This window comes from Sminthopsis crassicaudata, chromosome 6, assembly GCF_048593235.1.
Source record: "Sminthopsis crassicaudata isolate SCR6 chromosome 6, ASM4859323v1, whole genome shotgun sequence".
Lineage (NCBI taxonomy): Eukaryota > Metazoa > Chordata > Mammalia > Dasyuromorphia > Dasyuridae > Sminthopsis > Sminthopsis crassicaudata.
Window position 1 is genome coordinate 27,035,622 of NC_133622.1, and position 13,071 is coordinate 27,048,692.

The following is a 13,071-nucleotide window of genomic DNA, read 5'->3' on the forward strand; positions in this document are numbered from 1 at the left end:
TTTTTGTACAAGATGGATAATATGAAAATGTTCTGCATGACTTCACATGTATAATATCATATTGATTGCTTTCTCACTAGATGCGGGAAGAACTGAAGGAAAGAAAGAATTTTGAACTTAAAACTTGAAGATAATGCTAAAAATAAATACAAAAAAAACTATGAAAATGGTAAAGGCAGCTAATGTAAGTTATAACCCAGCCTATGGTTAATATCACTATAAATAAGAAATCAAATGGGTTCTAACATGTTTTGCCATATAAAAATTTCCAAGTCGAGATTAATTTAGGATACTGCTTTCAAGTGATAAAATCCAATTTCAGTCTTATATAATGAAGGAACCATAGATATTCTCTGTAAGTTAATAAGATGAGATTTGACTTGTATACAATTTATATGTAAGTTTTTTTGGTTTCAGTTTTTTTTCCCCCCTCTAATGCTGGCAATTTCCTTTTTTCAAGTAAAATGATAAAATAGACATATACTAGCATTTTTATTTTATTATACTTTCAAAATGCTGTAGAGAAATACTTTAAAAAGCTTTTTGAGGAATAATTTATAAATACTGTGTATTATCATTCAAAGTGATTCCATAGACTATTCTCAAGAGTTCTTGAAGGGCAGATGGTATGAATTTTTAACTGCTTTCATAAAAAAAAGGCTGTAGTACTTTGTGTCAATATTCCCAGTCTTAAATATGCATATCTTAATATAATAAACCCTTTCCTAAAACAAAATACTCTATAATTCAATTCTAACTTACTTAATGCAATTCAGAAGTCAATTACTGTAAGACCAAGAACATCAATTTCCAACATTTTAAAAATAAGCAACAACTAGGAATTCGGTGTGAAGAGGTATGCTTTATTTTCCCTATATGCTTAATTTAACAAGATAAAACAATTTCTTTTTTAACCTATCAAACTTTTGCGTGTGTGGAGAAATGATTATTAAATTAACTTGAGAGAAATGATTATTAAATAACTAATTGTTAATATTGGAGAAACAAGATTTTTTTTTTTCCTTTCTGAAATTTTATTCTCCACTAGGCCAAACCATCTGGATAAATGAGACTGGATTAACTATGTTGTTCAGACTGAGCCCACTGGGGAAGACCCACTCAGATTTAGGTGAGGAAAAACTCTGTAATTCCATTGCCCTAGGCTGGGGGTGATTTGGAAGTAAATGAAATGATCAGTCCTGTCCCCTTCTTAAAATAGGCCCACCTTTCCTTATACTAATTAACCAGAGTCATATCTTTCACCCCCAACACCCACTCCCCATCCACGATATATAAGCATTTGAGTGGGTTCCACAAAGGGTCTTTGGCCTTCAAGAGTGTCTCTGACCCCTTTTATTAGTTATTGTTAATTACCCAGAAACTCTTTCAAACTTTTTAAATGTCACATATTCATTAGGTATGTATCCCCAAGCAAATCACTAGCTTCTCTCAGCCCTACTTTTCTCACCTGTAGAGCAGCACTAATGCCAGTAGTACTAATCTCCAGAATTGTTAAGAATTTCCAACAAGAAAATGCATTAAAAATGACTTTAAAGTGCTAGCTAAATGCCAGCTATCAATCATTCCTACTCTATTATTTAGCTTTCAATCCCACCCACTCCTTCTATTGAAATCATTCCATTGAAGGTCACCCACTGCCAAATGCTGCTTTCTGGTAGCATTTTGCACTCAACAATTTTTTTTTTCAATTCTTCCTCCTCCCATAGCCTGTATGACACTATTTTGTGGTTCCCTGACACTTTCTCAACCTCTTTAAGGGCTATGTAAATCTACTTCCTCGTGGCTCTACTCATTTTTATTACTCTTTAGACCAAAATTCCCTCCTGTGGTCTCCGTCTCCCTGGAGGATGGGAGTTGTACATGTAGAACTTAAAGTGGCCTGCACATAAAAAATGCTTTTCTTATTTCTTATTTCATTTCTTCATGGATTCCTCTTCCATCTCTTGCCCCCTAAATATAAATGTCTACAGAATTGTTGTATCAAATGAGTTAATAATTGCAAACCATTTAGCACAGTGCTTAGCATAAATGGTTCTTTTTTTTTTTTTTTCTCTGAGGCTGGGGTTAAGTGACTTGCCCAGGGTCACACAGCTAGGAAATGTTAAGGGTCTGAGATCGGATTTGAACTCAGGTCCTCCTGAATTCAAGGCTGGTGCTCTATCCACTGCGGCACCTAGCTGCCTCCTGGCATAATTGTTTCATTATTATTAACTGTTTTTTCTCCTCTATGGGCATTCTCTTGGTAATTTCATTGTCTCACAAGACATGGGTTTTACAAAACATCTTGGAAATATATAATTCTAACCACTCTCCGCTGCCCTCAAGTCCCACATTTCCAAGTATCTGAAATAGACATCTTCACTTAAAAGTCGGACATAACCATAACAAAGCAAATACTCTCGCCAAACATCCCTGATTCTCTTCATGGAACTACCATTCTCCCCATCAACCACATTTGAAAACTCAGTCACTTTTGAATCTTTGAGATCCTTCAAACACCTTCAAAGACATCCCCAAACACCAATAAGCTGTAGTGACTTGTAGATTACAACCTGGCCATATTTCACCTTCATTACTTCATCTCCATTCTGTTTGCAAGGCCTCTGGTTCAGGTGCATTTTAATCACAATAATAAGTTTATTTCCAAGCACTGTCCAGCCTCCAGAGTCTGTGCAGACACTCCTCCACACCACAGCTACCCATAATCCTCATCCTAAAAAAAGTCACCTTCTTTCATGGAAATCTTTTGCAGCAGAATGACAATTAGCCTTATTTTTCTAGACATTCTACAATCTGATTCCAACCTTCTTTCCTAGCATTATTTTATACTATTCCTAAGGATGGATTCTGTTTTCTACTCAAACTGGATTCTTCCTTTTTTACAAGAGTCAGCCTAAGGGCCATCTTTATCTTGATGCTCTCTTTCACTGTTTCAAAAACATAGATTAAGTGAGTCTTCCCTTTGCAAATCTATGCTTTTAAACTGGTAGTCCCCCCATGATCTCTTCCTACTCATATTATAGTTAACTATATTTATGTCCCATCCTCCTTCTTAAAGACTTTTTTAATGTCAGAACTTAACTATTGTTTTTGTGGTGGTTGTTTCAGAATGTTTAAATATACAATGCAGAATATCACAGAATCTCAGGCTTGGAATGAAGCACAAGGCTAGCTAATTCATCTTACACCTGAAGAATGCCCTCTAGTAAATTCTTTATCAATGGCCACCTAGCCTTTGCTTTAAGGCCTCTAGCCTCTTAGGAAATGGAGTGGGGTGTTTGTTTTGAATTTTTTTTTCCTAACTTAAATAGCCACTTCTAGTCACCCCTATGCCTTTCTTCATTTTTTTAAAAAATTCTTAAAATATCCCTGCATCTCCCCAAAGTGATTTAACTCCCTGCCCAAAAGAAAACAAGTGCAATGGTTCTCCTGGTAACATTGTGCTTAAGGCATATTATAATATCAGGAGAGTAACTCTTTTCAAATATGCTGAAAGCAATTAAGTTTCTCCCAGGCCTGACCTAAACTCTGGCATATGGCTCTACTCAGCCAATGAAAGTGCCAGGGAAAGAGTGGACAGAGAAGGGAAAGGAAGAAGAGAAGAAAAGGATGGAAAAGGAGGAGAGGGGAGAGAGAAAGAAAGAGAGAAAAGGAGAGGGAAGGAGGAGGAGGAGCAAAAAGAAGGGGAGGTAGGGAGGAAGGAGGAGGAAGTAGAGAGAGATAGAGAAACAGAGAGAGAAGGAGGAGGAAAGGGGAGAGAGAAAGAGGAGAAAGGGAAGAGAAAGGAGAAAGGAGAGAAAGACACAGAAACAGAGAGGGACAGAGAGAGACAGAGAGAGAGAGAGAGAGAGAGAGAGAGAGAGAGAGAGAGAGAGAGAGAGAGAGAGAGAGAGAGAGAGAGAGAGAGAGAGAGAGAAGGAGGAAGGGAGGGAGGGAGAGAGGGAGGGAGGGAGGGAGGGAGAGGGAGAGGAGAGGCAAAGACAGGGAGGGTAAGAAAGAGAAAGTAAAAAACAGAAGAGAGAAAAGAAAGAGGAAGACAAAGACAGAAGAGAGACAGACACAGACAAAGACAGAGACAGGAGAAAGTCTGGGAAGATTTAGCCCTTTGTACCATTTCCTCAAACAATTACTATGCACCATTTCAGACAGATATTTTGTGTTTTATGTCAGCTAAACAGGTCTGATTGACACTCTGATCCGGTCCCACCCTGTGCAGCAGGGCTGAGCAGGTGACCTTTGGGCAATCCAGCAGACAGAGGGAGCCCAGGTGAGGAAAGGGCGCAGGAGTCCGCCCAGCTTCACCTCTAACCCCCCCTCCCAGCTGGGAAACCCCTAGGCCTGCAGTCTCCCCTGACTCCTGGCAGGTGCTCCCAAGCTGAGCTCCCTGGGCTGGCTCTCCAGACAGCCCACTCCCAGTGCTCCCCTAGCTTAGACTCTCTCAGGTGTGGCAAGCTGGGACACAGCAGCAACCTTTGAGCCTCAGGGACTCCACACCCTAGGAAACCAGTCACTGGTTTCTGCTCCAGCTGGGAAAAGACCTGGGGCTGGATGAGGCAATGGCTGACCCAGGCTGCTCAGCAAGAGCTGCCAGGCTAAGGATCTGCCTGCTCTAAGCCCACTTCAGTGTCTGACCGGCTGGGTCCCCCACACCCACCGACTCTTGGTAATCTGCTGGGCTCTGCCATTTCTTAGGGTTCCTGCATTCTCCGTTTCCAAACATTCTGCTTGACTTGACCAAGCTGCAGTTCCAGTCTAGACTCTCTTCTGCCCTTGGTTAAGCCAGTGATTTTCAAATTGTGTGTGTGTGTGTGTGTGTGTGTGTGTGTGTGTGTGTGTGTGTGTGTGTGTGTGTACCAGCACCCAGAAAGGTCAAAGGATTAATCACTGGTGCAAGGAACTGCAAGACACTGAATATTTAAATCCTGCAGGAGATGAGAGGCCTGTGAACGAGCAAATGTTTGCAAGTGTGAATTCTGAGCGATTTAACACTTAGAGAAACTGAGTCAAGGGTACATCATTTGAGAAGCAACAACTCTGATGCTCTTTCCTGGAGAGCCCCCCATGATAACGTAAAATGTTCCAACAGCTCAACCCAATCTGTGCAACCAAGTACAAAAGGTGGCCGGGGAGATGTTATCAGACAACTATGAGAAATATCTAGGTGTTTAGATGTTAACTGCCAGATCCAAAGGCCCTTTCTCAATCTTCTTGACCTTTTCTTCAGACACATTCCCTCTCCCTGGGTTTTCATGCCTCAGTTCTCCTGGTCCTCCTGCTAACTGGTCAAGCCCTTAACTGCCTCATTAATTTTTGAGAGCTACAGGAAGAGGATTTCTCTATCAGCCCCTTATCTCTCTTTAACCATCCCACCCCAAACAATGATAACTCAATTTAGTGACTGGAATGTCTCAGTGTTTATTTTTTAGGACATGAACATGTTTTTTAGGCCATACACAGCCTGTGCTTTTGGAAGTACTCTTGTGCACTCAATAACCTTTTATTATCTTCAAACAGGTCTTAAAGAGACCTATGAAGGCCTTTCTCTGGAAGATCTGTCCAATTCAGTCCACCACGCAGTCTGACATAACCAGAGTCACTACAGTGTAATATAACAGAACAGTCAGAGACTGGATTTAGAAAAAGAAGCTGAAGATCTCAATTGTGGCTCCAACAGGGAGTGTTAAGCTGCCCTCTCAAAGCTTTGGTTTTCTCAATCATCAAATGAGAAGTTGGACTAGCAGACCCCTAAACCTCTTCCAGGATGAATATTCTACAATTCTAAATTATGCTTTGGCAAGAAAAGCACTCAAAAGCCCTGGTGTCTACTACCTACACAAATGGAGAAGCTATGTATGGCTCATTTACGACTCCTCCAGCACTCCCAGACTAAAGCAAGCAAAGTAAATTCAAAAGCAAATTCAAAAAGAAAACACTCACAGAATAAAATATGACATAGCTAATGAAGAAATAAAGGCAAGGCAATAGGTAATTTCCTCACTAGCAAGCATTCCCCACCCCACATTTACACTATCTTCTTTTTGAAGGTGTACTAAAGTGAAAGAACAAAAAAGATGTAGGAACACACTGAGTTGGGGGCACTATAAATATTTGTTGAATTTAATACAACAAAGTCTTGATATTTAACCTCGTTTAAGTTTTTCAATTCACATGAAATGATTTGGATGTTTTAAGAATTAGGACATGTGGCTTCAGCTCAAGGCTGGCTACAAGATTATTGCAATATTTCAATGGTCTGTGACTTCATCATTGTGGGTAGTCCTTCTACCCGGTCAGGTCACAACCACCACCATCAATTACGAGATGACCTTTAAAAGTTGCTATAATTGAATTTTCCATCACCGTAGGGCCAAGTGAGAAACCTCTCCAAATTTAGCTAGATTGGTCTTCAGATGGTAGATATGCAATCCATTCTTAAGTCTAAGTAAAGACTTTCTTCTTTTCTTTTTCCTTTTTTTTTTTTTTTTTTTTTTTTTTGGCTGGGACAATTGAGGGTAAGTGACTTGCTCAGGGTCACACAGGAAGGAAGTATAAGTGTCTGAGGTCAAATTTGAACTTGGGTCCTCCTGACATCAAGACTGATGCTCTATCCACTTCACCAGCTAGCTGCCTTAAAGTAAAGACTTTCCAAACAGGAAGTCACAGTAGAAATGGAATCTGCACCTGAGTCAGTTCTTTGGGGAATGTTTTCAATGTTACAAAAGACTTCTAGAACATTACTAAATACTACATGCTAATAGCAAAAAGAAATAATTTGGGATTAGAAAGTGCATTGTTTCACTTTATTAATGTCTTGCAAAATAATGTTCACAAACTTATATATTTAGCATTAGCATAATTTAATTTAAAATGATTTGGCTGAAGAGTATATAAAAATTATTTGCAAATACAATAACCTCATCACCAAGTATACAGAAACCAATTAACAACAACCAAAAAAACCCTAAATATGATTTGATTTTATCACTTTAAATATGCCATTAAGTAAATCACATAATGTTTTATATACGCTTCTTTTCTCCAGGGGAAAAAAAAAGATATTGATGAGAATATCAGTATGGGATTTTGAGAGTAACAGGGACTTTAGCCACCATTAAGCTAACAGCTTTCCACCTCACACAGCACCCTCGACAAGACGACTGACTGATGGTTTTTTAATCTGTACTTGGAGATTTTATATATAATATATATAGAGTCATGAAACAGACTATCTTAAAAGGTAAGACATTTCACAACTAACAATAACTTTTTAAATTTCAAGTTTTATATTTCCTAATCACATAAATTATTTCATTTGTCAGTAAATGGGACTCATTATAAATGAAACAAATAAAATAATTTAAGAGAACAAGAAATATTCTATCACAAAAAGGGCACAGTCTAGACCAGTCACACATTCTAAAAAGTCACTAAACTAGTTAGACATGGGTGTAGTCTAATTAAGTAACAAAGCCTAAGAAAACTTCTTACATTAGTATCCCAAGTACTAATTGTGCTTTAAATATCTTTTCTTACAGAAATGATTTTCAGTATTATAAATTAATCTTTATGTGGCATAGAAATCAATTTACTCAGAAATTCTCTGGAAGCCAATGTTGGATAGATTAGGTCAACTTACAATGACAATTTTCGAAAGAAGTTAATTTTCTTGGCCATAGGACTAATCTACATTAAAAATAAAAAAGGTCTCAATATTATATAATTCTTTCCTATCCCAAGAGTAAATGAATAAGTATGATATAGTCAATAAACATCAGGGGGAAAAAATTCAGCATTTATAGCCAAGTTTAATAATTCTAAAATATAAAGAAGTGTTTAATATTCTAATTTCCCCATCAAAATAAATTTCCACAAAGAAATGATCTCTATAGCTTTATGAAGAAATGAATGCTATTCTATATGGAAATGTCAACTCAATACAAGAAATAGTAGATACATACCCTTGAGGAGACTGCTTATCCAACCATCCCGATTTGACCTTTTTTGCTGATGATCCATAATAGCATGCATAAGGTGATATGGAGTTGGAGGTCGAAGTTGTTTGATCAGTAAAACCACTACTGATGGAACTTTGGGGATAACTGTGCCTGTTAGCGGCTGAGTCCAAACTCCCTTTCTGAGCCCTGGACTTGGATGCCCTGGAACTTCCTCTTCTTAAGCTATTAAAACATTCTTCCACCGTGGAATATTCTGACTCCGAAGCCGAATCTAATGGAACAGCAACTTTGTCTTCTCGAGGAATCCAAATATCTTCTACTTTGTCTTCACAGGCTTTTATTCTGTTATCATAGATGCTAAATGAAAGGAGGGATGAAGTTGGGAAAGTATCAGATCATTAGAAAGTAACAATCACCTCGTAAAATTAACAAATTTCTCTAAAATTCTTTATGGACAATGGGTCATACAAGCACAAGCCGGAAAGGACCTTGACAGGCTAACTTTAATCCTCTGGTGTGTGCTTCATTTTGCATTTTTTAAAAGAACTTTGGAAAAGGTGTCTCACTAACCCACATCAATGGAGTTCTTGACCTATTCCATGGGTGCAGTTGAGTCACATAACTACAACAAAAACCTACTAAAATTTCTTATATGAACAATGATATCTGACAATATAACAATTGTATAGTACTTAAAGTTTGCATAAACTGGAGAGAGAGAGAGAGAGAGAGAGAGAGAGAGAGAGAGAGGGAGAGAGAGATACAGACAGAGACAGAGACAAAAAGACAGAGATTGACAATGTATTTTATTTTAGCACTATTTTACGGACATGGAAACAGAAGCCACTAAAGTTTGTGATTTATCCACAATTATGTGACTAAAAACAATTCCATGTCATATAGTTCAATTTATACTGATTCTAATGTTTTCTCTACTATTCTATATGCTGATTCCCTTAATATCTTATTTTTACATAACATTTCACCATTAGAAAATGATTTATAATTTTGTCTCATTCAGTGCTCATGACAATCCAGTAAATTATCTGTAGCAGCTTTCATCTTTATTCTACAAATGAGAAAACAGACTCCCGATTTGTGACAGTCATGCAGCAAGTGCTGGAAAAAGGACTTCAACCACGAAGACCAATAAGTTCTGACTCCTAGTACCAGTTCTCTTCCCAAGATAGAACATCTATTTCACTACAGAGTAGAAAATCAATAAATAAGTGTTAAACTGATCAGGCCTCTCCACAATACACATTTCTCTATGAAAATGCAGTGCAATGAATGTTTCTATCATGTATTTAGGAGATATACTCTAATTTTACTAATGGAATTAAAATAAGTAAATGATCACCAGCAATTTTGCAGAGTATTTGGACAATTTAATCCAATGTTGCTAGAAAATTAATAGAAATACATGTTAAATGTTTTGTAACCAAAAAGCATTTTAGAAATGTAAGACATTATTAATATAAAATTAATACATATACACATATTATATTAATATAATTAATTATGAGCTACTCCAACATGTGATAGAAAGCGCATGGCATGTGTTATGAGCACCAGATGTCCCAGTCCTATATTCCCCCCACTGACTGTATTACTGACTAGAGCAGTCACTGTGTCACTTTCAATTTTCTTATTTAACAATTGGAAATAAAGATTTTTCACCACACTTACTGCTCTATAAAGTAAAATAATGAGTAAAAAGGCATAGAGCTCTTTAAGGTAAAAAGGATACATAAACCTAACATTATGTTAGGAATAGAGATTAAATTTGTGGTTTCACAGGTAGAGGGATCTCCCGGAAGAGGAAAATTCCTTTACCAATGCAGGTAGGTGCTTTCTCTGTAACTTAAGGCCATAATATCTTCCCTAGAGTTCAGAATATCAGAACCAAGAGCTCTGAGATACTAAATGAATTACCCAATGTCCCACAGGCAGAAGAGGGACTGTCCTGCTTTATGATTACATGGCATATATTCACACCAAGAATGGCTATATTTAGAATTGTTTTTGCACCTCCATCAAGCTTTTTTCACAACTATCATTGAACACAGAGCTCTGCTGTATCAAGTTTCAGTGGAAAATCAAGCTCAATAATTCAAGACAAAAAATTAAAATCTAGATAAGCACGATAAACTGGCCAAATTCAGGGAGAACTGTAGCCCCAATTGGGGCTTTGTTGACTTTGGTAATCATAAAATCTCAGAGGCATCCAATCTAACCTCCTCAGAGGTATTGCATGTATTATTATCCCCATCTGACAGAGAGGAAATCTAGAGCCCAAAAGAGAAGCCACATAGTCATAATGGTAAAGCTGGGACTACAACCTCTCAAGTCCTGACCTGGCTCTCTTTCCACTACACCATGTATATACTGAAAATGAAGTTCCCAATTATAATGCGCCATCATTGTCACAAAAACTAGAGTTCACAAGACTTCCCTTTACAAGTACAGCAATACTCCAAAGTGGAAACTACAATAGGTCATCCCACAAAAATCCTTATGATATTTGGTGATTTTTAATAACTTGGATATTAAAAAGAAGACATCCAAAATTTTAGATGTGAAAGATACAACCCCAGGAATTCAAATCAGCAATCTAAATGAAACAATGAAGTTCAAAACATCCTATCAGAGTTATTTCACTTTTTTTAAAAAAATAAAGGATACCCTTTGATCCAGCAGTGTTGCTATTGGGTTTATATTCCAAAGAGATATTAAAGAAGGGAGAGGAACCCATATGCAAAAATGTTTGTGGCAGCCCATTTTGTAGTGGCCAGAAACTGGAAATTGAATAGATGCCCATCAATTGGAGAATGGTTGTATATAAATGTTATGGAATATTATTGTTCTGTAAGAAATGAGCAACAGGATGATTCTAGAAATGTTTGGAGAGACTTACATGAACTGATGCTAAGTGAAGTGAGCAGAACAAGAAGATCATTATACACATCAACAACAATACTACATGAGGATCAATTCTGATGGAATTAGTTCTCTTCAACAATGTGAGGATCCAAATCAGTTCCAATTGATCAGTGATGAATAGAACTGGCTACATCCAGCGAAAGAACACTGGGAAATTAGTGTGGACCACAGCATAGCATTTACACTCTTTCTGTTGTTGTTTGCTTGCATTTTTGTATTTCTTCTCAGGTTATTTTTACCTTCTTTCTAAATCCGATTTCTCTTGTGCAACAAGAGAACTATATAAATATGTATACATATATGATATTTAACTGTATGGGATTACCTGCCATCTAGGTGAGGAGTTGGAGGGAAGGAGAAGAAAAGTTGGAACAGAAGTTTTTGCAAGGGTCAATGTTGAAAAATTACCCATGCATATGTTTTGTCAATAAAAAGCTATAATAAAAAAATAAATAAAATAAAGGATTCTGTCCAGTGCTGATTGAGTACCTTGATTGTCCAAAAAATGAAATCCTTTCAGGACCGGCTTCCTTTTTAAGTTTTTCTTCAACATTCCAAAATTCATTCTTCAAGGATTTCTTCTGTAAGAGACACACACAGACAAAAGTAAAAGGTTTTTTTTGTTGCTATTGTTGAATATTAAATAGGGGTATAGTTACACTATCATACACGATTTTCAAGTCTTACTTATACTTGACTATTGACTTTTACATCAAATTACTTATCATACTATCAATCAATCAAGCATTTATGAAGTGCCAATTATGAGTCAGAAATTGTGCCAGGGTAATATGGAAATATGTTTTGCGTGACCTCATATGTATAATCTATATCAAAATGCTTGTTTTCTCAAGAAGGGGAGAAGGAAAAGAGGAAATTTAGAACTCAAAAATTATAGAAAACAACTTTGAAAAATTGTTTTTGCAAGTAATTGAGAAAAAATATAAATAAAAAAGGAAGGGAAGGAGGAAGAGAGAAAGAAAAATAAATTGTGCCAGAAGCTAGAAATGCAAAGACCACAGTATCATTCCTGTTCTCAACTTATTTTTGAGTGCAGGTGGGAGAGACATATGGACCACGAAAATGGTGGAGCCCTTGGCAGAAGCCCAGGGGTGGAAGAGGCGTGGCCCAGAGAGAAGGATGCTGAGCTCGTTTTGGACAGGCCTGAACTGAGATGCTCCCGGGCGATCCGGCCTAACGTGTTCCGTAGGCTTCGGATGAGTCAGGATAGGCTCATAGGAGAGAGACTGGAGATGGGTATACAGATCTCAGAGCCACTAGCAGACAAAGGTGAGCTTAGATGATCACAAAGAGACTATCTGTGGGGCAGCTAGGTGGTGCAATGAATAGAGTACCAGCCCTGACGTCAGGAGAACCTGAGTTCAAATCTGGTCTCAGACCCTTAACATTCCTAGCTGTGTGACCCTGGGCACTTCACTTAACCCCAATTGCCTCAGCCAAAAAAAAAAAAAAAAGTATCTGCAAAGAAGCAGTCTCAGGACCCAGCCCTGGCACACACACTGATGAATGTGATATGAGTCCAGCAAATGAAACTGAGAGAGAGAAATGATAAAGGTGGGAAGAGAAAAAAAATCCAAGGAGGGATGGATGGTCCGCCATGCCGAATGCTAGAGTTCCACAGTGAGAAGGTTTGAGAAAAAGGCATTCCAGTTGATGACTAGGGTATGACCTGTGACGTTGGTGGGCCTCTTTCAAGGAAGTGATGAATCTGCCAATAACAAATGGTTGGGAAATAAAAGGAAAGAAAATAGAGACAATCTTTATTTTTTAGGAGTATGGCTGGCAAAGGGCAGAATAACAGAATATTACTTATGGATGATGTTTTTTCTGGCAGGGAGACATCTGCAGGAATGTAGGAGAAAAGAAACGGGATGATTATGGGGACAATACGCAGGAGAACATGGGAGGGGGTGGGGATCAAGGTTACACGTAGAGGGGACTGGCCTTGGCTTGGAAAGGAGAAGGCTATGACTTATCAGCAATGATGGGAAATAACTTGATGGGGTTGTGTGAACAGGAGAAGAATTACATAAAGTTCCAGCATATCCAGGTGGATACTGAAAATAATGCAGGGCTAAAGTTAGGCAAAGAAAGCAAGAGGGTTGAAAGTATTACATGGAGTTGATCTAGT

The 13,071-nt window shown here is 37.8% G+C and overlaps 1 protein-coding gene across 2 annotated transcripts in view; it reads right to left on the bottom strand.

Annotated features, from left to right (window-relative positions):
• Nucleotides 1–13,071, bottom strand: part of ARAP2 (ArfGAP with RhoGAP domain, ankyrin repeat and PH domain 2) — a 209,265-nt gene that overhangs the window by 147,406 nt on the left and 48,788 nt on the right. For both annotated transcript variants that reach the window (XM_074276137.1, XM_074276136.1), the window contains exons 6-7: nt 11,409–11,500; nt 7,980–8,333 (exon numbers count right to left, since the gene is read on the bottom strand). In XM_074276137.1, coding sequence (XP_074132238.1) covers nt 7,980–8,333; nt 11,409–11,500 — 446 coding nt within the window. The remainder of the gene's footprint in view (nt 1–7,979; nt 8,334–11,408; nt 11,501–13,071) is intronic.